Genomic DNA, 26,526 nt, shown 5'->3' with positions numbered 1-26,526 from the left:
CCTCCGTGTGACATGGGGCCCCCTTCCCTGTGCAGCACCCAGGGCTCAGGGGGTGCCTCTGTCTTGAAAGGGTGCCCTAATATTCTTGGGGAGGGGGCTGGGGAGTGCAGTTGTGAGCTGGTCAGACACCCCAACATTCTTGGGGTCTGCCTGGTCAGACACCCCCACAATCTCTGGGGGCTGAGGGGACACACAGTCCTGCCCTGGTCAGACAGCCCCACAATCTCGGGGGGCTGAGGGGACACACAGTCCTGCCCTGGTCAGACAGCCCCACAATCTCGGGGGGCTGAGGGGACACACAGTCCTGCCCTGGTCAGACAGCCCCACAATCTCGGGAGGCTGAGGGGACACAGCCCTGACCTGGCCAGACACCCCCACACAGCCCTGCCCTGGTCAGACACCCCCGCAATCTTGGGGGGCTGAGGGGACACAGTGCTGATGCTGCCCTATTCTGACAAGTCCCCAGCATTCTTGGGGGGCTGGCCTGCTCTGATCTCTGGGTAGCACCCCTGGGTGTCTTCGAGCCTGTCATTTGTGGAGTGACGCGTGTCCAGGGTGTTAAAGGGCCAAGAGGCTTGTGACCTGGCCAGCGGTGCAGCCTCTGGGAGGCAGAGCCCCGTGAGTGTCCATCCCGCAGCCCCCTGCACCCCACAGGCAGCCCGACTTGGGGCGCCGAGCCCACCCTCACCCCCCCGCAGCCCGGGCCCACCCCGGGGCCCTCACCTACCCTTCAGTGTCCGGGGCCCCTGCAGCCCGGAAATAGAGGGGAGCGGGAGGGGGGCAGGGGTCACGTGTCGTCCCAGAGGCCTGAGGGGACAGCAGCCGGGGGTCGGAGCCACTGGGCCACCAGCAGATGTCCCCTGACAGGGCCCCTCGGGGAGTCCCCAAAGGCCAGGGGGGGCTTCACCTCACAGCCCGGGATGAGGACCTGCTCCCCGGGCTGGGGGAGGGGTCGGGGGTCAGGGGTCAGCGCCTCCTTGCAGCAGCCCAGCAGAGGAAGGTGGTGAAGGTGCCGTCTCCGAGGGTCTCCTGCTCCCTCAAACATAGCAGTCTTGGGGTGCGTCTCCCCCTCCCTCCCTCAAGCCCGGGGGGCTCTTGGGTCCCCGACAGAGGGTCCCGGGGGACTGGAGGTGGAGAGGGGCCTGAAGCCTGGCTGTTCCCCCCAGACTGGGGGGACTGTGTGCCCCAGGACTGAGCTCTGTCCCCTGGGCTCCAGCGTGGGGACAGCAGGGCACTGTGCTGTGAGCAGCTGGCCCAAGGACACTTCCAGTCAGCCTCTTCCTGACGCCACACCAAAGTCTCCTCTGGTGGGGGGCGGGGGCTGTGACCCCGGCCTGGAGCCTCAGCCGGGTCCCTGGGGTGCTGCGTGCTGAGTAGCCCACCCCGTCCTGGGAATCACCCCAAACCTCGTGTCACTGCTGCCTACCCCGTCTTGGGTGTTCTGGGGTCACCTTGCTCCGGTCTTCCTGGGAGCCCCCCCCCCCGTCCCCTCCCAGGAGGAGACACCCACACAGTGAGCCGCCTGCCCGGTCCCCGTCCCACCCGCCCTCTGCGGCCCACCTCTATGGAACGTTCTAGCCGGCAACAGTCTGGAGCGGACACTGAGCTGCCAGCTCTGCCCAGACATCCGGGTCCTTGATGTCTCCTTGGGTGGCAACGTGGCCCCTCTGCCTGGCAGATCGTGTCTGGGTGACTCCTACCCATCCCCCAAGACCCAGCTGAGTTTGCCCTCTTCCATGACACACCCATCCCACCCGCACCCCAGATGCCAGGTCCTCTTCCTACAGCCTAAGGGCTCCGTGCACTCGCTGGGTGCTGGTGAGAGACAGGACCGGCCCAGACCCCAGGGAGGGAGCAGTGTGCACCCCACACTCACGCCCTGCAGCCCTGTGCCCCTCAGAGCGCTGATGTGTCTGGAGACCGGTGTTCTGGGAGGGAGGTGAGGCCACCGCTGTCCCTGCCCATCCCTGTCCTGCCCTGTGGCGGAGGCGATGGGAGGGGGGGCAGCGGGCTGGCGGCTGGGAGGTGGGGGACACAGGACGCCGCGGCAGGTGGGGGATGTCCCTCCGCTCCCGTCCCCTGCGGCCCCCAGCCCTGACTTGTCCTGGAACCTGGGGCCTCAGGGTGCAGCTAGGGCAATGGGGCCCCTTGGGGACCGAGGGTACCCTGCCAGCCCAGCACCCACAGAGCCCGACACCTGGCCCCCATGCCTGAGGGAGGCATCACGCCCAGCCCAGTCTGCAGTGGGCGCCGTGGGCCGTTACGGGGCTGGTCTGTCTCCTTCCGCTGTGGCCTCTGTCGGGTGCCCTCACCCTCACCCCGGGCAGCCCGGGGGACAGCGGCTGGCTCTCCCGGGTGACACCCGTGCCAGGTGAAAACAGTGGTCTCGGAGCCCTGACAGACCACGCTGGAGACAGCTGCCCTCCCAGTGCCTCCCCACCTGGAGCCTCATTTCCCTCTGGAGCTTTTTCTCTTTCCTATATTTATTTTTTAAAATAAAATGTCTTCAACTTTATTTTTTTAATATGACATTGATTTATTTATGTGTTGGATAGAGACAGCCAGAAATTGAGAGGAAGGGGAGACAGACAAACAACTGAGCCCCTACGTCACCGCTTGTGAAGTAGGTGGGGACCAGGGGCTTGAACCCGGGTCCCTGTGCACTGTAATGTGAGCACTCAACCAGGTCGCCACCACCTGCCCCCCTTATTGGTCTCCGCCAGGGCCCTGCTCAGCTCCGGCTGATGGTGGTACCGGGGATGGAACTTGGGGCCTCAGAGCCCCAGGCCTAAACATCTCGCAGAACCCTTGTGCTGTGTCCCCAGCCCTGATTTATTTTCATGAGAGAGACACAGAGATCAGGGCCCTGCTCAGCTCTGGCTGCTGCTGGTGCTGGGGGTGGAAAGTGGGGCCTCAGGGCCTCAGGCTTGCAAGCTGTTTGCAGACCCTCATGCTGTCCACCCTCTACCCCTCCCCCTCTTTGTTTTTCTTATTCATATGTAACCAAAGAGCCCATGAGGGGTGGGGATGGGGGAACATTCTGGGCTGGGGGACGGCACTGTGGTTCTGCAAAAGGCTTTCGAGCCCGAGGCTCTGAGGGCCCAGGTTCAGTCCCCAGCACCGTCAGCCAGAGCTCAGCAGGGCTCTGTGTGTGTCTTTCTCTTTCTTTTTTCTGGGTCTTTCTTTCATTAAAAATCATATTTATAACAACAACGAGATACCACTTCACTCCTGCGAGAATGTCACACATCAGAAAAGGGAACAGCAGCAGCAAATGCTGGAGAGGGTGTGGGGTCCAAGGAACCCTCCTGCACTGCTGGTGGGAATGTCAATGGGTCCAACCTCTGTGGAGAACAGTCTGGAGAACTCTCAGAAGGCTAGAAATGGACCTACCCTATGACCCTGCAATTCCCCTCCTGGGGATAGATCCTAAGGAACCCAACACACCCATCCAAAAAGATCTGTGTCCACATATGTTCTTGGCAGCACAATTTGTAACAGCCAAAACCTGGAAGCAACCCAGGTGTCCAACAACAGATGAGTGGCTGAGCAAGCTGTGGTCTAGATACACAATGGAATACTACTCAGCTGTAAAAAACGGTGACTTCACCGTTTTCAGCCGATCTTGGATGGACCTTGAAAAAATCATGTTGAGTGAAATAAGTCAGACACAGAAGGATGAATATGGGATGACCTCACTGTCAGGCAGAAGTTGAAAAACAAGATCAGAAAAGAAAACACAAGTAGAACCTGAAATGGAATTGGCGTATTGCACCCAAGTAAAAGACTCTGGGGTGGGTGGGTGGGGAGAAGACAGGTCCAAGAAGGATTCAGAGGACCTAGTGGGGGTTGTATTGTTAAATGGGAAACTGGTAATGTTATGCATGTACAAACTATTGTATTTACTGTTGAATGTAAAGCATTAATTCCCCAATAAAGAAAAAAAAACATACATATGGGACTCGGGCAGTAGCGCAGCGGGTTAAGCGCAGGTGGCGCAAAGCAAAAGACCGGCATAAGGATCCCGGTTTGAGCCCCCGGCTCCCCACCTGCAGGGGAGTCGCTTCCCAGGCGGTGAAGCAGGTCTGCAGGTGTCTGTCTTTCTCTCCCCCTCTCTGTCTTCCGGTTCTCTCCATTTCTCTCTGTCCTATCCAACAACGACAGCAATAACAACAACAATAGTAATAACAACAACAATAAACAACAAGGGCAACAAAAGGGAAAAGGCCTCCAGGAGCGGTGGAGTAGTAGTGCAGGCACCGAGCCCCAGCGATAACCCTGGAGGCAAATGAAAAAATCATACATATGGGAGTCGGGCGGTAGGGCAGCAGGTTAAGTGCAGGTGGCACAAAGCACAAGGACCCACATAAGGATCCCGGTTCAAGCCCCCAGCTCCCCACCTTCAGGGGGGTGGCTCACAAGTGGTGAAGCAGGTCTGCAGGTGTCTGTCTTTCTCCCTGTCTGTCCTCCAGTGATAAGCCTGGAGGAAAATAAATCATATACATTGAAATGCTGAAAGGAAAAGCAGCCTACTGATCTGTCTTCTGACTCCGAGTCTCTCCCTGCCTGGAACCCACTGTGGGAAGGGTCACTCCCAGCTGCCCTCACCCAGCCTGATGCATGGCCACAGGCTGCCCTGGGCCCAGATGCTGGGGGAGGGACCCAGTCGGGGTGAGTGCCTGCCTGCTCAAGCCCCCCTCCCGCAGCCAGTGCCTCCCACCCCGTCCCTGCCCTCCTGGGGGCAGAGAAGACCCCCACACCCCCCTCCTGGGGGCAGAGAAGACCCCAGCACCCCCCCTCCTGGGGGCAGAGAAGACCCCAGCACCCCCCCTCCTGGGGGCAGAGAAGACCCCAGCACCCCCCCTCCTGGGGGCAGAGAAGACCCCAGCACCCCCCCCTCCTCCTGGGGGCAGAGAAGACCCCAGCACCCCCCTCCTGGGGGCAGAGAAGACCCCAGCACCCCCCCTCCTGGGGGCAGAGAAGACCCCAGCACCCCCCTCCTCCTGGGGGCAGAGAAGACCCCAGCACCCCCCCTCTTCCTGGGGGCAGAGAAGACCCCAGCACCCCTCCTCCTGGGGGCAGAGAAGACCCCAGCACCCCCCCTCTTCCTGGGGGCAGAGAAGACCCCAGCACCCCTCCTCCTGGGGGCAGAGAAGACCCCAGCACCCCCCCTCCTGGGGGCAGAGAAGACCCCAGCACACCCCTCCTGGGGGCAGAGAAGACCCCAGCACCCCCTTCCTGGGGGCAGAGAAGACCCCCGCACCCCCCCTCCTGGGGGCAGAGAAGACCCCAGCACCCCCCTCCTCCTGGGGGCAGAGAAGACCCCAGCACCCCCCTCCTCCTGGGGGCAGAGAAGACCCCAGCACCCCCCTCCTGGGGGCAGAGAAGACCCCCGCACCCCCCTCCTGGGGGCAGAGAAGACCCCCGCACCCCCCTCCTGGGGGCAGAGAAGACCCCCGCACCCCCCTCCTGGGGGCAGAGAAGACCCCAGCACCCCTCCTCCTGGGGGCAGAGAAGACCCCAGCACCCCTCCTCTGTGCCCACTGTCACCGTCCGGTCACAACGCAGACCCCAGAGTTCCTGAGTCCACCGACAGGCGGGTTTTGGCAGTGGGAGTGAATCTTGAAAGACTGCCTGACTGGTGTACCCCCAACTCAGGTTCTCTCTCTCTCTGTCTCTCTCTGCCTCCCCTCCTGTCCAGTTTTCTCTCTCCCTCTCTCTCTTTCTGCCTCCCCTCCCCTCCTGTCCTGTTCTCTCTCTCTCTCTCCCTCCCCTCCTGTCCAGTTCTCTGTCTCTCTCTCTGTCTTTCTCTCTCTTTCTCTGCCTCCCCTCCTGTCCAGTTCTCTCTCTCTCCCTCCCCTCCTGTCCAGTTCTCTGTCTCTCTCTCTGTCTTTCTCTCTCTTTCTCTGCCTCCCCTCCTGTCCAGTTCTCTCTCTCTCCCTCCCCTCCTGTCCAGTTCTCTGTCTCTCTCTCTGTCTTTCTCTCTCTTTCTCTGCCTCCCCACCTGTCCAGTTCTCTCTCAGTGAAAGAAAGCAAGCCCTATCCACGCAGTCTGTCCCCTCAGGGCTCTGGGGGTGTACACCCCTCCCACCTATCCATCACCCGTCCACCCATGGGCCCGCCGTTGACCTCTGTGGCCACGTCGCTGGGTCTCCTGTGCCTCCCTGACCCTCCCTGCTGTCCCCCAACTCCCTCCACATGGGGGCCAAGTCTGGAGAATGTGCCCGGGACATGCCCCCGCCGGAGCTCTGGGTCTCAGCATGCAAGTCTGGTCTGCGAGTGAGTGTGAGTGTGTGTCACGGTGCTTCACTGCGGCTGGACGGGCATGCCCACCACACCCCCACACGCCCGTGTCCCGAGCTCAGGCTCTGTCTGCAGGGCAGTGGCTTTTGCTCCTTGGCCCAGCCTCCGGCCTGCTGGCAGGGGTCTGTGGAGGCCCTGGGGGAGGGACAGGGGAAGCCACCTTCACCCCTGGCTGGGGACAGTGTGTGTGGGGGGTGGCTTCCTGGAGGAAGAATGCTGAGAAGCAGGTCTGACTGAGTGAGAGCCTTAGGGTGCTCTGGCCTGGTCTGGCTGTGCACCTGGCTGTCTTGCCTCTGTTGTGGCCGGCAAGGCGAGGCTGGGGCGGGGAGAGGCCAGAGCCCCTGCGGGTGCCCACAGGAGAGCCCTGCCGTGGGACAGAGGGCACCGGGCCCCAGCAGGGTCAGTGGGGTCACGACACATAAGGGAGTGGAGGCCAGGGACTCGGGCAGATGGGGGTGGGGCGGGGTAGTGGCAAAGCCACTGAGGTGTCCAGGTGACCCCAGAGGTCCCCGTTCTGGGGCCTGATGCCCTGGGGCTCTCCTGCACCTGTGTCTTGAGGACATTCTAGACAGGACAACCTGACCAGGTCCCAGGTTCAGCTGGGCAGGTGAAAGGCCTTAGTGTTGCTTGCAGGCCTCTCCTGGGACATCAGCCTGCCACCCTGGACTCTGGCTTGGGCCCAGAGCCCTACTGCCCACTGCCCACAGCTGCCTGTGCCCACCCAGCTTGTCCCGTCTTTGTCCCTGTCCTGGCCCTGGCCCTGTTCAGGCCCAGCTTCTGACACTGGCCCTCCTGCCTAGCCCCTGCCCCTGTGTCCCTGACCCCATGTCCCCATTCTAGTCTCTGTCCCCCCCCAGTGCCTGTGTCCCTGTCCTTGTCCCCACCTGCCTAGTCCCTGTCCCCTCCCTACCCCTGTCCCCACCCCCGTGTCCCCCTCCCCATGTCCCTCTCTCTGTCCTGTCTGCGTACCCCCTGCCCAGCTCCTGTCCTCCCCGTGCCCCCTCCCCATGTCCCCCTCTGTCCCTTGTCCCCGTTTCTGTCCTAGCCCCTGTCCCCGTGTCCCCCTCTCGGTCCCTTGTCCCCCTGTCCCCGGGCCCCCCAACCGCCCCGCCCCACCTCCCTTTGTCTCTGTGGCCACGCCCCCTCCGTCAAGCACGCCCCCATTGGCCGGGGGGCGTGGCCAGACGGGCCCGAGGGGGCGTGACCGGCGGCCGGAGGGGCCCAGTGCGCCTGCGCGGAGCCCAGCTGCCCGCTCCCGGCCCAGCGGACCGACCGGCCAGGGCCCCCGGCGCTGCGGCCACGGCAGGTGAGCGGGGTCCGGAGGGGGCTCGGGGGTCCCCGGGCCCGGCCACGTCCTGGGCTCCGGGGGTCGCGGGGATCAGGGGCGGCGGCGGCTGGGCCGGCCGGGTCCCGGGGGTCGGTGTCCCTGAGCCGAGGGGGCGGCCTGGGGAGTGGGCGTCCCGGAGGGGGTGGGCTGGGGGGTGGTCGTGGGCTGGGGGTGCGAGCCCGGCGACCGGGGTCCGGGGACGGGGACGGGGACGGGGACCGCCACCCTCCTGGGCCTCAGGGACCCGGAACCTAGCTGGGCGGGGTGCCGCCCCCACCGCGGGGTGCGGGGACCCGGCGACCCGCGTCCAGCCCCAGGTGTCGGTCGGCTGTGGGTCCCGGGGGTGGACAGCGAGGGCTCGGGCCGGCCTGTGCCCGGGGAGCGCCGGCCAGGGGGCCCAGGGACCCGGACGTGGCGGCCGCCACCCTGTGCCGGGCGGGAGGGGGCTGTGCGCCGGCCCTGCGGCCTGGGGGCTCCCGCACGTGGCGCCTGCCCTGCAGCCCCGCTGCGTCCATGTCGCCGCCGTGTCCCCCCACCCGCCGCGTGGCTCCCCTGCCCGTGTCCCCCCATCCCCGCCTCGTGGCTCCCCTGCCCGTGTCCCCCCATCCCCGCCGCGTGGCTCCCTTGCCCGTGTCCCCCCACCCGCCGCGTGGCTCCCCTGCCCGTGTCCCCCCATCCCCGCCGCGTGGCTCCCCCTGCCCGTGTCCCCCCATCCCCGCCGCGTGGCTCCCCTGCCCGTGTCCCCCCATCCCCGCCGCGTGGCTCCCCTGCCCGTGTCCCCCCACCTTGAGTGCCAGCTGGCTCTCAGGGTGCCCGGGTTCCCCGCCTTGGCCCCGGGACGTAGGGGACAGTGGCCTCCATGGGTCACCCGCCAAAGGGCCCAGCCTGGGAGCGGCACTGCCCCCCACCCCGGCACCTCCGCCCCCAGGGCCTCCTCGGGCCCCCTGCCACAGGGGGAGCACTGTCGCCGAGTCCCGTCCCCTCCTGCGCTCAGGCCTGGGCCCGGCGGGCCGCCCCGCCTGACTCCTCGCCTCCTCCCGTTAGCTGCGGGCAGAATTAAAGTCTGGAACGCCAGCTGTGACTGCTCTGCGGCCGGGCGGGAGCGCTCCAAGAATTTGGCGGGCTGGAGCGGGCCGGGAGGCGGGACTCCACACCCACGGGGCCGGGCAGAGCCCAGCCGAGCCGGAGGGAGGCCGGTCCAGCCGGGCAGCCTCCCCACCCGAGGGCTCTGGTTTCAACCCTTCCCTGCCCTGGCCACATCCCGAGCCCCCTGGGGACTGTGTGTGTGTGTGTGTGTCTGGGGGGGGGGGGTCCTGCGGGGACAGGAGAGAGTGACAGCAGGTCAGTGGAGGGGCAGCTGGCCGGCCGCCCCAGCCAGAACCCCCCTCCAGGCCCCGGGGGCTGAGTCTGCCTCCTCCTGCCACCCCGCCCTCCGCCTGCGGACCCTGGGCTCCGGCTGAGTGGCCGCCCGGCCGGCCTTCTCCATCTGCCCACGGGCCACGCCGGGTGCCGGCCCCCTCGCTCGGGTCACCGTACTTCCTCCCTGTCCTTGGGTGTCATCTGAAGCCGGCCAGCTGTGGCTCCCCGTCCCCAGGCCGGCGGGGGAGACTTGGGGGGCGGGGGGGGCGGGGACGGGGAATCTGGGCGTGCCCCCAGTCGGGACTGGGCTTCCTGTCCCCGCCTCGGAATCACTGGAGGGTTGCGTCACAGGCCAGCCCGGGAGGGGGCGCGGTGATTAATCCCCCAGGACCGCGGCCCCTCCCCCGGGCGGGGGAGCTGGACGCCTGGGAGCCTGGTGTGAGGGGTGGCGGGGGCGTCTCGACCCTGCTTCGTGCTCAGGTGATCACGGCCCCCCTCAGGCCCCTGCCGGCCGCCAGCTGTCTGCTTCCGTGGCGGGTGGGCGCCTGTCCCCAGACGCAGTCAGGCTCCCCAGCAGCTGACGCCCCAGCAGCCGGCCGGCGGCCTAGAGCTGCGGAAAGCGGGCGGCGTTTGCTCAGGCTGCGTCTGGGGGCGCTTCAAATGGGGGTGTCCTTCAAGATGGCCCGGGCTCCACACGGGTGACCAGCAGACGCGCGCCCCTCACCCCTGACCCCTTCTAGAAAGTTCCCTGGGGGAAGCTTCTCGAGCGGTGAAGCAGGGCCGCAGGTGTCTCTCTGCCTCTGCCCCTCTGTCTTCCCTTCCTTCTGATTCCCGACGGTCTCTATCCAACAAAAACGTAAAGGTGATACACACAGAAAGTTCCCCAGGCAGCTCCGAGGCCCAGGAGGTCCAGTGGTGGCCCAAGCGACAGGCGGCCCCAACAGCGGTCCCCTCGCTGGGTCACACCCGTGTTCACGGTGGTCCCACGTGGGGGTCCTCTGACGGTACAGGGCTGGAAAACAGGCTTCCCACACCGCCCCCACGGTGTCGGGAACCCCGCGGCCGAGACCCCGGTCCTGAGGGCCGCGACCCCACACCCCCAGTCCTACCGAAAGCTTCCCAAGCTCGGGGTTCGGCCCCCAGGGCCCCAGGGGCCGGGCTCTGCTGCTGCTGGGGCCTAGTTTACTGATTCTCCACACCAGTTTTCACATACTTTAAAGAGTCAAAAGTTCGCCGAGGTTTAGAACAGAATCAACAGAATCCCCGCCTGCTGGGCCGGCCCGCCCGCCCCTGCCCCTCTGCACCCTCCTTCCAGCTGCCCGGCCCCTGGGCCCCTGCGTGTGGAGGGAGGCCTGGGTCCCACTCCCGCCCCGTTCCGCCCTGCTCCGTCCCCCGGGAGAGAGAGCGCGACAGCCGGCCGGCCCGCACGGTCCCTCTCCTGGGGGCTTTGCTTTCCGGCGGGCGTCGTTTGCAGCTGCTGGCGGCCTTGCCCGCCCCTCTTCCACCCGGGGGTGTGTGTCCATCTGCCGCCCTCCCCGCCGCCCGCCCGGGCTCCCTTCTGGCCCCCTGCCTGCCCCCACCCCCGGTATCGCCTTCCTTTTTAGTTTCCTCCTGTGTGGGGCTCAGCAGACTCCTCAGCTGCTCTCAAAGAAAGGATTGTGTGCCGAGTCGTGCGGCCTCAGGGCGCTGAGCTCCCTCCCCCTTCTCTCCCCCTTCTCTCCCCCTTCTCTCCCCCTTCTCTCCCCCTTCTCTCCCTCTCCTCTCCTCTTCTCTCATCTCTCCTCCCCCCCTCTCTCCTCTCTTTCCTCTCTCCTTCTCTCTCCTCTCCTCCTCCTTCCTCTCTGTGTCTCTCCCCCTCTCACCCCACCTACAGTTTGGCTGGATCTAGGGCTCTGGGTTGGAAGAATTTTCCTGCACAACTTTGAAGCCACTGCCCCTGCCCCCAGGGCCAGGGGTGCAGAGCCCCCCCACCCCCACTCACCTCTCCTCTGGGGGTCGGCCTTGCTGGCTCACCTGGTGAGGGGGCCACAGACCTGGGACCCCCCCAGGGCGGGTCCTGATGCTCCCTGAAGGTACCAGGGGTCGAACCCAGGGCCCCGTGTTTGGTGCGGTTGACATCCTGCTGACTGAGCTATCTCCCACCCCCCACCCAAGGAAAGGCAGGTCTGTTTTAGAGAGAGGCAGACAGACACAGAGACACCACAGCACCCAAGTGGTGGGGCCGGGGTCTCATATAGGGCTGAGCAGCGCACGGTGCAGGTGAGCTGTTTGGCCGGCCCAGAAGAGGTTGCTTTCGTATCACTCTTATATTTATTTTTTATTGAAGTTTTCCCCCCATTTTATTCTATAGAGACAGAGAAATCGAGAGGGGAGGGGAGGGGAGACAGAGAGACACCTGCAGCCCTGCTTCCTCGTGAGGCCTCCCTCTGCAGGTGGGGGGCCGGGGGCTCGAACCCGGGTCCTTGCACGTGGTAACATGCGCTTAGCTGGATGTGCCGACACTGACCCCCTTTCTTTTTTTCTTTTTAAATTTATTTTCCCTTTTGTTGACCTTTTTATTGTTGTTGTGGTTATTATTGCTGTTGTTATTGATGTCGTCGTTGTTGGATAGGACAGAGAGACATGGAGAGAGGAGGGGAAGACAGAGAGGGGGAGAGAAAGACAGACACCTGCAGACCTGCTTCACCGCCTGGGAAGCGACTCCCCTGCAGGTGGGGGGCCGGGGGCTCGAACCCGGATCCTTACGCCGGTCCTTGTGCTTTGCGCCACGCCGCCCAACAGACTGGAGTATTCACCTGCTAATGAGAGCAGAGGACCCGAGTGCCGCTGGCCTGGGTGAGAGCCTCTTCTTCCTGCAGGTGATGAGTGAGACGGGGACTCCGGTGATGGCGGCTTCGGGCTGTGCGGTCTGCTGGACGGGGCTCCCGGCAGGGCAGAGCCGGGGCACAGCGTGGGTGACCGCCACATGGGGGTGGGCAGTGGCCAGTGGGACTCGTCGCTGTGTCTCCCGTCAAAGCCAGCTGGGAGCTTGGCGGCCCGTGGTCTCAGGCGCAGGCCTGGCCGCGACCCCCACTGCTTGAGCCCCTGTGGGGCGTATGGGGACCCCGGGGGCCAGGGCCTGACTCACCGCAGCTCCTGGGGCAGCACCCTCAACCTCCTGAGGTCTGATAGAGGTGACGCCCTTATGTCTTCTTCCTCACACACTCACTCACGCACTCATTCATTCACTCACTCACACTCACACTCACTCATTCAATCACTCACTCATTCACTCACTCACTCATTCACTCACTCATTCACTCACTCACTCATTCACTCACTCACTTATTCACTCGTTCACTTATTCATTCATTCACGCATGTATTCACTCACTTATTCATTCACTCATTCACTCACTCATACACTCATTCATTCATTCACTCATAGACTCATTCATTCATTCACTCACACACATACTTATTCTTCATTCACTCATGTATTCACTCATTCATTCACTCACTCACTCATTCACTAATTCATTCACTCACTCATACACTCATTCATTCACTCATACACTCACTCATTCACTCACTCACTCATTCATTTACTCACTCACTCAGTTACTCATTCATTCACTCACTCATTCACTCACTCATTCACTCACTTAGTTATTCACACACTCACTCATTCATTCACTCTCATTCATTCACTCATGAATTCATTCATTCACTCACTCATTCATTCACTCACTCACACACACTCATTCTTCATTCACTTATGTATTCACTCATTCACTCATTCATTCACTCACTCATACATTCATTTACTCACTCATTCATTCAATCACTCAGTTACTCATTCACACTCACTCATTCATTCACTCACTCATACACTCATTCATTCATTCACTCACTCATGCACTCACTCATTAATTCATTCACTCATTCATTCACTCATTCTTCACTCATTCACTCACCAATTCATTCATTCATGCATTCACTCATTCACACATGTATTCATTCATTCACCCACTTATTCCCTCCCTCCCTCATGCATTCACTCACTCATTCACTTGCTCTCTCACTCATCCTTTCGCTCACTCATGCATTCAGTCATCCACTGTGTGTCTCTCTCTCTCCTCCCCCCCACCCTTCAGTGTGGTTCCATCAGCCACGGCCACCACAGAGGCAGGTGCCCACCCGGCGCCCCCCCCCCCCGGCTCTGCCCCGCGGGCGAGACGTCCTGCCGCTGGGCGGGCGGGCAGGCGAGAGGGCTGTGCCCCTGAGCGGCATCGTCTGGGCAGGTGGCTCAGCTGCGCCATGAGTCTCACGCTCTCCCTGCAGATGACGGCTGGGCGTGTGCAGTGCCGTGTCCGTCAGTCCCTCCCCGGCGCTCTCCGTGTGTCTGGCCTTGTACCAGCGTCTGGGCAAAGGGGCTTGTCCTGCTTTTGGGTCTCAGGCATCCGCACCAACACCCGACTGTCCTGACTGTCAGAGCCTCTGGGGACAGACTTATTCTGGGGACAGTCGAGGCTGTGGGTTTGTGGAGAGAGAGAGAGAGACGAGAGACAGAGGTCGAGGAGAGAGACGGAGAGAGAGAAGGAGAAAGAGGAGAGAGAGAGAGAGAGAAAGGAGGGAGAGAGGGGCCATAGAAAGGCGCTGTGGTCCGGGAGGTGGCGCAGGGGATAAAGCATCGGACTCTGAAGCGTGAGGTCCTGAGTTCAGTCCCCGGCAGCCCATGTACCAGAGTGATGTCTGGTTCTTTCTCTCTCTCCTCCTGTCTTTTTAATAAATGAGAGAGGGGGGATCAGACAGACAGACGGGGGGGGCTGTGGGTTTGGGCTTTTTCATTGGTGACATTCTGTGTCTGGATACAGCTGCTCCTTGGGACTCAGCAGCTGGTTTGGGGACACAGGAGCAGTTTCCTTCTGCCCCCTGTCTGTCTGTCCAGCCGCACCCGCCAGCTGTCTGTTTGCTTTCCCAGACACCCTCGGGGAGGAGCAGCTGGCCCTTGCAGAAGGCCTAGGGAGCCAGAGGCCAAGGGAGCAAGCTTCTCCCTGCGCTGGGCTCCCGGGAGGACCCTCCTGCCCACACACCCCCGGAGTCACCTGCAGCTGGGCGCTGCCTATCCCTAGAGGGAGGCGGGGCCTGCTGCGTCCAATGGGCGGTTGACATGGGAGGCGGGGCCTACTTGGAGGCGGGGCCTGTTGCGTCCAATGGGCAGTCGGCACGGGGTGGGGGCGGGGCCTGCTACATCCACTGGGCGGTAGACACGGGAGGCGGGGCCTATTTGGAGGCGGGGCCTGCTGCGTCCAATGGACGGTCGACACGGGAGGTGGGGCCAACTTGGAGGCGGGGCCTGCTGCGTCCAATGGGCGGCCGGCACGGGGGCGGGGCCTGACTCCCCGGCTCTCACCTGAGTGCAGGTGCTGCCTGCGCCCCGCCCCCCGCCTCTTCCTGCGGGCTCTGGCTTCAGCGGGCCTTGCGGCCATGGCTGCCCCCTGTGCTCAAGCCTGGAGCCCACAAGCCCTGGGGGCGGCTTGAACCCAGGAGCCCAGGCCCTGCTCAGCCCTGGCGTCAGCCCACCCCAGGGGGGGGGGTCACCTCCAGGCCTCACCTACCCGTGATGGACAGAGGGTGACATCCCTTTGGGGGCACTCCTAGGCCGCCATCTCTCTCTGCCCCGGGGGTGGGGGGAGCATGGTGGCTGTGGCCGGGCCGCGGTCACTGTGTCCCCGTGGCTGTCCCTGAGGATGGTGGCGGCGGGGGGGGCTGTCGGTCTGCCCATGAGGGAGGGGGTCCAGGACCCTCCAAGCAGGGGACAGGGACCTGGGGGTGACCCCTGAGCTGGGGGCTCTGACGTTAGCACCCAGCCCACTGGGGCCCCTGGGAAGCCCTGCAGCCCCTCCCCCACGGGGCGTGGTCACAGGGACCCCCGCAAGCAGGGGTGAGGGTGCAGGGGTGCGCCTGGGGCCTGTGACGAGCGTGTCTCAGACGAGCGGGGGCGAGCTGCCAGCACGTGGCTCAGGCTGGACTGTCGCCGTCACCCCTGCCTCCCTGTCCAGTGCCGGGGTCAGGCGGCCGGGGCAGCAGTGCCCCCCTGCTTTCAGATGGCTACACCCCTGCCGGAGGGGGAGCCTGGGGCCCTGAGCCGTCATGGCGGACAGGGAGGGGGCTCTGGGGCGGCTTTATCGTATCTAGTGGATATGCACGTTGAACAGGGAGGGGTGTAGCAGACCTTTTTATTATTATTATTATTATTATTATTATTATTATTATTATTATTATTATATGTATTTACTGGATAGAGACAGCCAGAAATCAAGTGAGTGATAGGGAGGGAGAGAGACACCTGCAGCATTACTTCACCTCTCGCAAAGCTTTCCTCGTGCAGGTGGGGGCCTGGGGGCTGGAACCCGGGTCCTTGCGCATTGCAATACGTGCGCTCAACCAGGTGCGCCACCATCTGGCCCCGTAGCAGACCTTTTATCTACCCAGAGAGAGAGGAGAGGCACCCCAACCTTCGTCCACGGAGCTTCCCCAGGCTGCTCATGGCGTGCCCATGCGGTGCCAGGGCTCAAGCCCGAGGCCTCCTGCGTGGTGAGGGAGGGAGTTCTGGCAGCTGTCTGTGTGTCGGGGAGGCGTCGTGGGTTCCGTGGCTAAAGCAGTGGCCCCGTGCACTTACTTCCAGTCACATGGAGGGAGCCGGGGGTGTGACCCTGACATAACCGTGACCTCCTGGGTGCTGGAGTCTGAGCTTCCGTGCGGGCTGCCCCTGTGAGCCCTCCCCTCCCGGCTCCGTCTGCAGGGCAGAGCTGTGGGCAGGGCTGTGGGCAGGGCTGGGGTCTCCGCCCTCCTCTGGGGGGACCCCCGGAGCCTCACAGGGTGCATGTGGCAGGGCCACCCGGCAGAAGCTTCATCCAGAGAAAGAGACCCCCCCGCCCGGCCTGGCTCTGGGGTGGGTCCAGCCCCCCATCTGGACAGACGGCCACCTTGACGGAGGGGGTGCGGCCCAGTCCCTGAACCGGCCCCCTTGGGTGCTGGGCTCCTCTGCGGGTGCCGCTGGGGTGCGCCGGCAGGCGGCGGGGCTGGGGTGTCCCCCGAGCTCCCAGGTCCCCGTGGAGGGAGAAGGAGTCCCCCCCAAGAGCTGCTGGAGTCCGGCCCATGGAGCCCCCATCACTCAGCGCCTCCCTCCTGGCAGGGTGCCGCTTGTCACAGCCTTTGTCCGGAGGTCTTTCCTCCTCCCCTCCCCTCCCCTCCCCTTCCTTTTTTCCTCTTTCTTTCTTTCTTTCTTTCTCTCTCTCTCCCTCTCTCCCTCTCTCTTTATATTTATTTATTTTCCCCTTTTGTTGCCCTTGTTTTTTTATTGTTGTTATAGTTATTGTTGTAGTTATTCTTATTGTTGTCATTGTTGGACAGGACAGAGAGAAATGGAGAGAGGAGGGGAAGACAGAGAGGGGGAGAGAAAGACAGACACCTGCAGACCTGCTTCACCGCCTGTGAAGCGACTCCCCTGCAGGTGGGGAGCCGGGGGCTCGAACCGGGATCCTTATGCCGGTCCCTGCGCTTTGCGCCACCTGCGTTTAACCCGCCGCGCTACAGCCTGACTCTTTCTTTCTTTCTCTCTTTCTTTCTTTCCTTCTTTCCTTTCTTTCTCATTTTTCTATTTTATTGGACAGGAGAGAGGGAAATTGAGGGGGGGGGGACAGACCTCCTTCACTGCTTTGAAACTTTGCCCCTGCAGGCGGGGAGCTGGGGCGCTTGGTGACATGTGAGCTTAACCGGGTGCTCCACTGCGGGCCCCGTCCTGACTCTCTCCCACCCCAGAGCCCCCTCACCCCAGCCCTGCCCCCCTCAGTGTCTGTCACCCCACCCTGCATGACTGTTGGGGCCTCTGCCTGCACCCCAGTAGGCAGGCAGACAGTGCAGGGTGCAGAGACGCCATGCCCCTTCCTGTCACCCAGGGCAGACAGAGTTGGAGGGCTCAGCCCGGGGACTGAACCCCAAAACCCCATAGAGACCCAGCGCCCAGCCCACCCCACCACAGAGATGGGCACAGAGCGGCCCCCAATTCTGGGCTGTACGAGGGGGAGAAAACATGCCCAGGGCACTGGCTTTTCTCCCAGAGACAGACAGACAGACAGACAGACAAGGAAATAAAGACAGCTTAATGACCTGCAGGGAGGAGCTGGGGAGGAGCCCGGCCAGGCGTCTCCATTTCTCCTCCGCCTCCCGGCTGTCACACCCATGGCCGCCTCCTTCCCCTAGTTCCTCTCGGAGCTGAGTGACAGCACGGGCAGATGGTGGCCACAGACGCTGGGCCACCAAGGGACTGCCATCTGTCCCTGACAGCTGAGCCGCCGCCCCGGGAAGGGACAGAGTGGCCACCTTGGGTCTGTCACCAGGGTCCCCGCAGCACACCCCTTCTCCGCAGGGATCCTGGCGGCTGGGTGGCCTGGCGTCCCTGACAGCGGGCTTCCTCAGCCCCGTCCCCTTCCCCATCGTCACCCCAGTTTACTCGGGACCCCGGCCGGCCACAGGTGTCTGCCTTGGCAGGTGGCAGTCTCCTCTGGGGACACACTGGTCTCCGTCACCCATCACCGTGGAATCAGAGCCTCCAGATGTCACCAGCGGGGCTCAGGGTGTCTGGGAGCAGACTGGAAGGGACGGGGTGCAGGGGAGCTGGCACAGGTACCGGTGAGACCTACGGCAGCGTGTCCCCCACTGTCCCCGGATGGCCCCTGCCCTCAGGCCCAGACAGTCCTCGCGGTCTGTGGGGACAGAAGTCAGAGCCCTGTCCTGAGCCGGCTGGGAGCTGGGGGACTTCTGGGGTCAGGTGTGGGGGGGGCTCAGGGTCAGGTGTGTGGGGCTCAGGGTCAAGTGTGTGAGGGGCTCAGGGTCAGGTGTGTGGGCCTCAGGGTCAGGTGTGTGAGGGGCTCAGGGTCAGGTGTGTGTGGGGCTCAGGGTCAGGTGTGTGGGCCTCAGGGTCAGGTGTGTGAGGGGCTCAGGGTCAGGTGTGTGTGGGGCTCAGGGTCAGGTGTGTGAGGCTCAGGGTCAGGTGTGTGGGGCTCAGGGTCAGGTGTGTGAGGGGCTCAGGGTCAGGTGTGTGTGGGGCTCAGGGTCAGGTGTGTGTGGGGCTCAGGGTCAGGTGTGTGGGGCTCAGGGTCAGGTGTGTGTGGGGCTCAGGGTCAGGTGTGTGGGCCTCAGGGTCAGGTGTGTGTGGGGCTCAGGGTCAGGTGTGTGAGGCTCAGGGTCAGGTGTGTGGGGCTCAGGGTCAGGTGTGTGAGGGGCTCAGGGTCAGGTGTGTGTGGGGCTCAGGGTCAGGTGTGTGTGGGGCTCAGGGTCAGGTGTGTGGGCCTCAGGGTCAGGTGTGTGTGGGGCTCAGGGTCAGGTGTGTGGGGCTCAGGGTCAGGTGTGTGAGGGGCTCAGGGTCAGGTGTGTGTGGGGCTCAGGGTCAGGTGTGTGGGCCTCAGGGTCAGGTGTGTGTGGGGCTCAGGGTCAGGTGTGTGGGCCTCAGGGTCAGGTGTGTGAGGGGCTCAGGGTCAGGTGTGTGAGGCTCAGGGTCAGGTGTGTGAGGGGCTCAGGGTCAGGTGTGTGGGGCTCAGGGTCAGGTGTGTGTGGGGCTCAGGGTCAGGTGTGTGGGCCTCAGGGTCAGGTGTGTGAGGGCTCAGGGTCAGGTGTGTGGGGCTCAGGGTCAGGTGTGTGAGGGGCTCAGGGTCAGGTGTGTGGGGCTCAGGGTCAGGTGTGTGTGGGGCTCAGGGTCAGGTGTGTGGGGCTCAGGGTCAGGTGTGTGAGGCTCAGGGTCAGGTGTGTGAGGGCTCAGGGTCAGGTGTGTGAGGGGCTCAGGGTCAGGTGTGTGTGGGGCTCAGGGTCAGGTGTGTGAGGCTCAGGGTCAGGTGTGTGGGGCTCAGGGTCAGGTGTGTGTGGGGCTCAGGGTCAGGTGTGTGGGGCTCAGGGTCAGGTGTGTGTGGGGCTCAGGGTCAGGTGTGTGAGGCTCAGGGTCAGGTGTGTGGGGCTCAGGGTCAGGTGTGTGAGGGGCTCAGGGTCAGGTGTGTGGGGCTCAGGGTCAGGTGTGTGTGGGACTCAGGGTCAGGTGTGTGAGGGCTCAGGGTCAGGTGTGTAGGGCTCAGGGTCAGGTGTGTGGGGCTCAGGGTCAGGTGTGTGAGGGCTCAGGGTCAGGTGTGTAGGGCTCAGGGTCAGGTGTGTGAGACTCAGGGTCAGGTGTGTGTGGGGCTCAGGGTCAGGTGTGTGAGGGCTCAGGGTCAGGTGTGTGAGACTCAGGGTCAGGTGTGTGGGGCTCAGGGTCAGGTGTGTGGGGCTCAGGGTCAGGTGTGTGAGACTCAGGGTCAGGTGTGTGAGGGGCTCAGGGTCAGGTGTGTGGGGCTCAGGGTCAGGTGTGTGGGGCTCAGGGTCAGGTGTGTCGGGCTCAGGGTCAGGTGTGTGGGGCTCAGGGTCAGGTGTGTGGGGCTCAGGGTCAGGTGTGTGGGGCTCAGGGTCAGGTGTGTGTGAGGGCTCAGGGTCAGGTGTGTGGGGCTCAGGGTCAGGTGTGTGGGGCTCAGGGTCAGGTGTGTGGGGCTCAGGGTCAGGTGTGTCGGGCTCAGGGTCAGGTGTGTGTGGGGCTCAGGGTCAGGTGTGTGAGGGGCTCAGGGTCAGGTGTGTGGGGCTCAGGGTCAGGTGTGTGTGGGGCTCAGGGTCAGGTGTGTCGGGCTCAGGGTCAGGTGTGTGTGAGGGCTCAGGGTCAGGTGTGTGTGGGGCTCAGGGTCAGGTGTGTGGGCCTCAGGGTCAGGTGTGTGTGGGGCTCAGGGTCAGGTGTGTGGGGCTCAGGGTCAGGTGTGTGAGGGGCTCAGGGTCAGGTGTGTGTGGGGCTCAGGGTCAGGTGTGTGGGCCTCAGGGTCAGGTGTGTGTGGGGCTCAGGGTCAGGTGTGTGGGCCTCAGGGTCAGGTGTGTGAGGGGCTCAGGGTCAGGTGTGTGAGGCTCAGGGTCAGGTGTGTGAGGGGCTCAGGGTCAGGTGTGTGGGGCTCAGGGTCAGGTGTGTGTGGGGCTCAGGGTCAGGTGTGTAGGGCTCAGGGTCAGGTGTGTGGGGCTCAGGGTCAGGTGTGTGTGGGGCTCAGGGTCAGGTGTGTGAGACTCAGGGTCAGGTGTGTGAGGGGCTCAGGGTCAGGTGTGTGGGGCTCAGGGTCAGGTGTGTGAGGCTCAGGGTCAGGTGTGTCGGGCTCAGGGTCAGGTGTGTGTGTGCTCTCAGACGTGCCTCCTCCCGCCATCCCTGTCAGTTCTGTGACTGGGACAGGGGCCAGTGGGGTCAGGCAGGCCGGCCTGGGCTCTGCAGGGGACAGGGGACAGGGAGGGGCAGGCAGGGTGACCTGGAGACCTCGTGGTTCCCAGATGACCTGGGCCACTGAACCCAGGGCAGGGCTGTTGGTGTGAGGGACAAGGGGCTTCAGGAAGCTTGGCCTCTGGGGTCCTGCACAAATGGAGCAGGGGGTGTCAGCTCTGCACAGCTGGCGACAGCAGGGCCACGTTCCGGGGCCATGGAGGCAGCCGTGTGGGCCCCGGTTGGATGGCGACTCGGGGCTGTGAGGTGGACAGGGTCCCGGGCCATTGGGGGCGTGTGCGTCTGGGCTGGACAGGGTCCCGGGCCATTGGAGGCGTGTGGGTCTGGGCTGGACGGGGACCCGGGCCATTGGAGGCGTGTGGGTCTGGGCTGGACGGGGACCCGGGCCATTGGGGGCGTGTGCGTCTGGGCTGGACAGGGACCCGGGGCCATTGGGGGCGTGTGGGTCTGGGCTGGACGGGGACCCGGGCCATTGGGGGCGTGTGAGTCTGGGCTGGACAGGGACCCGGGCCATTGGGGGTGTGTGGGTCTGGGTTGGACGGGGACCCGGGGCCATTGGGGGCGTGTGCGTCTGGGCTGGACGGGGACCCGGGCCATTGGGGGCGTGTGGGTCTGGGCTGGACGGGGACCCGGGCCATTGGAGGTGTGGGTCTGGGCTGGATGGGACCCCGGGCCATTGGGGGCGTGTGGGTCTGGGCTGGACGGGGACCCGGGGCCATTGGGGGCGTGTGGGTCTGGGCTGGATGGGGACCCGGGGCCATTGGGGGCGTGTGGGTCTGGGCTGGACGGAGACCCAGGCCATTGGTGGCGTGTGGGTCTGGGCTGGATGGGACCCCGGGCCATTGGGGGCATGTGGGTCTGGGCTGGATGGGGACCCGGGGCCATTGGGGGCGTGTGGGTCTGGGCTGGACGGAGACCCAGGCCATTGGAGGCGTGTGGGTCTGGGCTGGATGGGACCCCGGGCCATTGGGGGCGTGTGGGTCTGGGCTGGACAGGGACCCGGGCCATTGGGGGCGTGTGGGTCTGGGCTGGACGGGGACCCCGGGCCATTGGGGGCGTGTGGGTCTGGGCTGGACGGGGACCCGGGCCATTGGGGGTGTGTGGGTCTGGGCTGGACGGGGACCCGGGGCCATTGGGGGCGTGTGGGTCTGGGCTGGACGGAGACCCAGGCCATTGGAGGCGTGTGGGTCTGGGCTGGATGGGACCCCGGGCCATTGGGGGCATGTGGGTCTGGGCTGGATGGGGACCCGGGGCCATTGGGGGCGTGTGGGTCTGGGCTGGACGGAGACCCAGGCCATTGGAGGCGTGTGGGTCTGGGCTGGATGGGGACCCGGGGCCATTGGGGGCGTGTGGGTCTGGGCTGGATGGGGACCCGGGGCCATTGGGGGCGTGTGGGTCTGGGCTGGACGGAGACCCAGGCCATTGGAGGCGTGTGGGTCTGGGCTGGATGGGACCCCGGGCCATTGGGGGCGTGTGGGTCTGGGCTGGACGGGGACCCGGGCCATTGGGGGCGTTTGGGTCTGGGCTGGACGGGGACCCGGGGCATTGGGGGCGTGTGGGTCTGGGCTGGACGGGGACCCCGGGCCATTGGGGGCGTGTGGGTCTGGGCTGGACGGGGACCCCGGGCCATTGGGGGCGTGTGGGTCTGGGCTGGACGGGGACCCGGGCCATTGGGGGTGTGTGGGTCTGGGCTGGACGGGGACCCGGGGCCATTGGGGGCGTGTGGGTCTGGGCTGGACGGAGACCCAGGCCATTGGAGGCGTGTGGGTCTGGGCTGGATGGGACCCCGGGCCATTGGGGGCATGTGGGTCTGGGCTGGATGGGGACCCGGGGCCATTGGGGGCGTGTGGGTCTGGGCTGGACGGAGACCCAGGCCATTGGAGGCGTGTGGGTCTGGGCTGGACGGGGACCCGGGGCCATTGGGGGCGTGTGGGTCTGGGCTGGATGGGGACCCGGGGCCATTGGGGGCGTGTGGGTCTGGGCTGGACGGAGACCCAGGCCATTGGAGGCGTGTGGGTCTGGGCTGGATGGGACCCCGGGCCATTGGGGGCGTGTGGGTCTGGGCTGGACGGGGACCCGGGCCATTGGGGGCGTTTGGGTCTGGGCTGGACGGGGACCCGGGGCATTGGGGGCGTGTGGGTCTGGGCTGGACGGGGACCCCGGGCCATTGGGGGCGTGTGGGTCTGGGCTGGACGGGGACCCGGGCCATTGGGGGCGTTTGGGTCTGGGTCTGGGCTGGACGGGGACCCGGGCTGTGGGGAGCAGCTTTGGGCCTCTGCTCCCAGGCCGGCAAGTCACCCGGCCTTTCTGTGGTGCTCAGAGAAGCGTGTGCTGGGCCAGGCGGGGGTCACCCCGTAGGGGCACAGGCTGCCTTGTGTGCCGGTGTGAGCAGGTGTCAGGAGCGGGGGGAGCAGGGCTGCAGGTGTCTCTCTGTCTCTCTCCCTCTCTGTCTCCCCTTATCATGTTCTCTGTCTCTGTCTAGTAATAAATAAAAAGAAAATTAAAAATTAAAAAGCAAAGGGAAGAAAAGAGGAAAAGAGAATAGTGGCTGCTAGCAGCAGTGGGTTCCTGTGGTGCGGACAGCAGCCTGGAGACAGCCTGGTGCTGGAGAGAGAGAGAGGGAGAGAGAGCGAGGGAGAGAGAGAGGGAGGGAGTAGGGAGTCGGGCGGTAGCGCAGCGGGTTAATGGCACATGGTGCAAAGCGCAAGGACCCCCCTCCCCAGTTGAAGCCCCCGGCTCCCCACCTGCAGGGGAGTCGCTTCACAGGCGGTGAAGCAGGTCTGCAGGTGTCTGTCTTTCTCTCCCCCTCTCTGTCTTCCCCTCCTCTCTCCATGTCTCTCTGTCCTGTCCAACAATGACGACAACAATAACAATAATAAAACTACAACAATAAAACAACAAGAAAACAAAAGGGAAAATATATTTAAAAATCTTTAAATTTTTTTTTTAATTCCTTTAAAAAACAGGGAAAGAAGCAAGGAAGAGAGAAAGAGAAGGAAAGGGAGGGAGAGAGGGAGGAAGAGTACTTTGCCCAGCCCTTCCACACGGGAAGTCACTTACTGCCCGACTGTGTTTGTTCTCAGGCTCTCTCTGTGTGTGTGTGTGTGTCTCTCTGTCTCTCTCTGTCTCTCTCTCTGTGTCTCTCTCCCTGTCTCTCTCTGTCTCTCCCTGTCTCTGTCTCTTTCTCTGTGTCTCTCTGTCTCTCCCTGTCTCTGTCTCTCCTGTGAGCTGTGGGTCGTGCTCTCGGCCTCTTTTTGCTGTGTGTGGAGACAGGGTCTCAGGCATGGACTTCACTCCTCCCAGGATGACCTTTCCATTCAGAGAGAGGGAGAGACACCACAGTGCCAGAGCCTCCAGCTTCCCCCCGGTGCTGTGGGGTCTGCTGCGTGGTGCCTGGGCCACACGTCCCGCCCAGGCGCCCGCTGCAGCCCCCTGTCCCCACAGGGGTTGGTTCTGCTGACCTCAGAGCCGGCCGGCCACTAACAGAGCCAGAGCTCCGCGGTGTGGCCAGCGCTGACCAAGGGTGTCCCAGCGGGCACAGGAACCCACCGGGAATGGGCGGGCACGTCCCCCGTCTGTGTGTCCCTCTGTCCCAGGGCGTGTCCCTGCCACCCATCCCCGTCCCGTCCCGTCCTCACACCTGCTGGCCCCGTCCTGTCCCCGTCCCGCTCTCACACCTCTGTCCCCATCCTGTCCCCGTCCCGTCCCGCCCTCACACCTGCTGGCCCCATCCTGTCCCGCCCTCACACCTGCTGGCCCCGTCCCGTCCTGCCCTCACACCTGCTGGCCCCGTCCCGTCCCGCCCTCACACCTGCTGGCCCTGTCCCGTCCTGTCCCGTCCTGCCCTCACACCTCTGTCCCCATCCTGTCCCGGTCCCGTCCCGCCCTCACACCTGCTGGCCCCATCCTGTCCCGCCCTCACACCTGCTGGCCCCGTCCCGTCCCCGTCCAGTCCCTCTCTCACACCTCTGTCCCCATCCTGTCCCCGTCCCGTCCCGTCCTCACACCTGCTGGCCCCGTCCCGTCCCGCCCTCACACCTGCTGGCCCCGTCCCGTCCCGCCCTCACACCTCTGTCCCCTGTCTCCGCAGCCATGGAGGAGCTGGTCACTGAGCTGCGCATCTTCCTGGAGCTGCTGGACCAAGAGCAGCTGACGCCCTCGGTGCGGGAGAGGAAGGCGGCGCTGGCCGACATCCTGCTGCGCATCCAGGCCTCCAGAGGTGCCCCCCCGCCTGCTCCCCCTCGGGGCCGTCCTGCGCCCACTGTCCACAGGGGCACGGGGGTGGGGGCAGGCCCGGGGCCCCTCGTGTCTCCGCAGAGTCGGACATGACCTTCCCCCTAGCTGCCGTGCTCCGGGCCCTGCCCCCCGTGGTCAGTGGCGGGACTCACTGTCCTGGGGCGCACGGGAGAGACCCTCACCCAGCAAGCCCGGGGCCCTGCCCGCGACCTTTACCTGGGGGACGCCTCCCGGGGGCGGGGGTCCGCCCAGGCCGGGCTGTGCTCACGGGGTGCATGGCCCAGGTGCGGAGCCCAAGGACCGCGTGCAGAAGCCAGAGCCCCCCGGCGGCCTGCCCGCACCCCCCCAGATGCCTCTGCCCGAGATCCCGCAGCCCTGGCTGGTGAGTGCGGGGCCGGGGGCCGGGGTGGGGCAGGGCCAGCAGCGGAACCTGTGCCCGGGGTGGAACCCAGGTGGGGACCCCCCAGCCCTGCCTCTGCTTATGAGGCTCCATCTGCTTTGGAGGGGCAGAGTGGGTTTGGGGCTCCCCGGCCATTCTGGGGTCACCCCACCCCCAGCTCCCAGCCCTGCTTGTTCTCCGCCAATGCTGCCCCTGTGCCACCAGGGCGGGGGACAGAGACGAGGCCGGGACAGGGGACGGAGACGTGAGGTGGCAGGGACAGAGACATGGTCGGGGCAGGGACAGAGACATGGTCAGGGCAGGGACAGAGACGTGACGAGGCAGGGACAGAGACGTGACCAGGGCAGGGGACAGAGACGAGACCGGGGCAGGGGACAGAGATGAGACTGGGACACCGGGGCAGGGACAGAGACGAGGCCCGGGCAGGGACAGAGACGAGGCCCGGGCAGGGACAGAGACGAGGCCGGGGCAGGGGACAGAGACGAGACCGGGTCAGGGACAGAGATGTGACGGGGCAGGGGACAGAGATTAGACTGGGACACCGGGGCAGGGACAGAGACGAGACCGGGGCAGGGACAGAGACGAGGCCGGGGCAGGGACAGAGACGTGACGGGGCAGGGGACAGAGACGAGACCGGGTCAGGGACAGAGACGAGACCGGGACAGGGACAGAGATGAGACTGGGGCACCGGGGCAGGGACAGAGACAAGACCGGGACAGGGACAGAGACGAGACCGGGTCAGGGACAGAGATGTGACGGGGCAGGGGACAGAGATGAGACTGGGACACCGGGGCAGGGACAGAGACGACACCGGGGCAGGGACAGAGACGAGACCGGGGCAGGGGACAGAGACGAGACCGGGTCAGGGACAGAGACGAGACCGGGTCAGGGACAGAGATGTGACGGGGCAGGGGACAGAGATGAGACTGGGACACCGGGGCAGGGACAGAGACGGGACAGGGGCAGAGACGAGGCCGGGGCAGGGGACAGAGACGAGGTCGGGGCAGGGGACAGAGACGAGACCGGGGCAGGGACAGAGACGTGACCGGGGCCGGGGACAGAGACGAGGCCTTATCCCGAGCGACTGACCGTGCACCGCCCAGCCTGCGCACCGCCCGGCCCCTCACTCCCCCTCCCTTCCCTCCCGGCTGCCCGGAGCACCTCCCCCAGGGTGGGGTGGGGGCATCCACCTTCCAGGAAGGGAGAGGGAAGGGCGGGGCCGAGCCGGGAGGGGCGGGGATGAGGGGCGGGGCCGAACCCGGAGGGGCGGGGCCGAACCCGGAGGGGCGGGGTCTGGGCGTGAGGGCGGGGCCAGGGCTGAGCCCAGTGTCCGGCCTCTGGTTCTTTTTTTTATTTCTTTATTGGGGAATTAATGTTTGACGTTCAACAGTAAATGCGATAGTCTGTGCGTGCATAACATCCCCCAGTTTCCCATGTAACAAGACAACCCCACTAGGTCATTTATCATCCTTCATGGACCTGTATTCTCCCCACCCACCCAGCCCAGAGTCTTTGACTTGGGTGCGATACGCCAACGCCAGTTCTGGCCTCTGGTTCTAATCCCGTGCCCGGCATGGGGCTTCCCCCGAGC

The 26,526-nt window shown here is 64.6% G+C and overlaps 2 protein-coding genes across 5 annotated transcripts in view; one reads left to right on the top strand and one right to left on the bottom strand.

Annotated features, from left to right (window-relative positions):
• Positions 1 to 7,494: 7,494 nt before the first annotated feature.
• Positions 7,495 to 26,526, top strand: part of AFAP1 (actin filament associated protein 1) — a 45,545-nt gene continuing 26,513 nt past the window's right edge. For 3 of the 4 annotated variants that reach the window (XM_060188527.1, XM_007536803.3, XM_060188525.1), the window contains exons 1-3: positions 7,495 to 7,609; positions 24,390 to 24,518; positions 24,820 to 24,917. In XM_060188527.1, coding sequence (XP_060044510.1) covers positions 24,392 to 24,518; positions 24,820 to 24,917 — 225 coding nt within the window. In that variant the 5' untranslated portion in view covers positions 7,495 to 7,609; positions 24,390 to 24,391. Of the gene's footprint in view, positions 7,610 to 9,450; positions 9,470 to 24,389; positions 24,519 to 24,819; positions 24,918 to 26,526 lie in introns of those variants that run through there. The other variant, XM_060188526.1, reaches the window with a different exon arrangement.
• On the bottom strand, positions 20,405 to 22,508 carry LOC132537601 (basic proline-rich protein-like). Its single transcript, XM_060188470.1, has 2 exons — positions 21,802 to 22,508; positions 20,405 to 21,701 (listed from the first exon to the last, which is right to left on the bottom strand). The coding sequence occupies exons 1-2, from the start codon at positions 22,506 to 22,508 to the stop codon at positions 20,405 to 20,407; spliced, it is 2,004 nt and encodes a 667-aa protein (XP_060044453.1).

Source organism: Erinaceus europaeus, chromosome 3 (assembly GCF_950295315.1).
Source record: "Erinaceus europaeus chromosome 3, mEriEur2.1, whole genome shotgun sequence".
NCBI lineage: Eukaryota > Metazoa > Chordata > Mammalia > Eulipotyphla > Erinaceidae > Erinaceus > Erinaceus europaeus.
This window is presented reverse-complemented; position numbering and strand designations above follow the sequence as displayed.

Excerpts from the sequence above, each read along its gene's own strand:
- LOC132537601 (XM_060188470.1), bottom strand. The coding sequence starts at position 22,508 with ATGGCCCGGGTCCCCGTCCAGCCCAGACCCACACGCCCCCAATGGCCC. Across the intron at positions 21,702-21,801 it reads AGACCCAAACGCCCCCAATG|CCCAGACCCACACGCCCCCA; the intron begins GCCCGGGTCCCC and ends GTCTCCGTCCAG.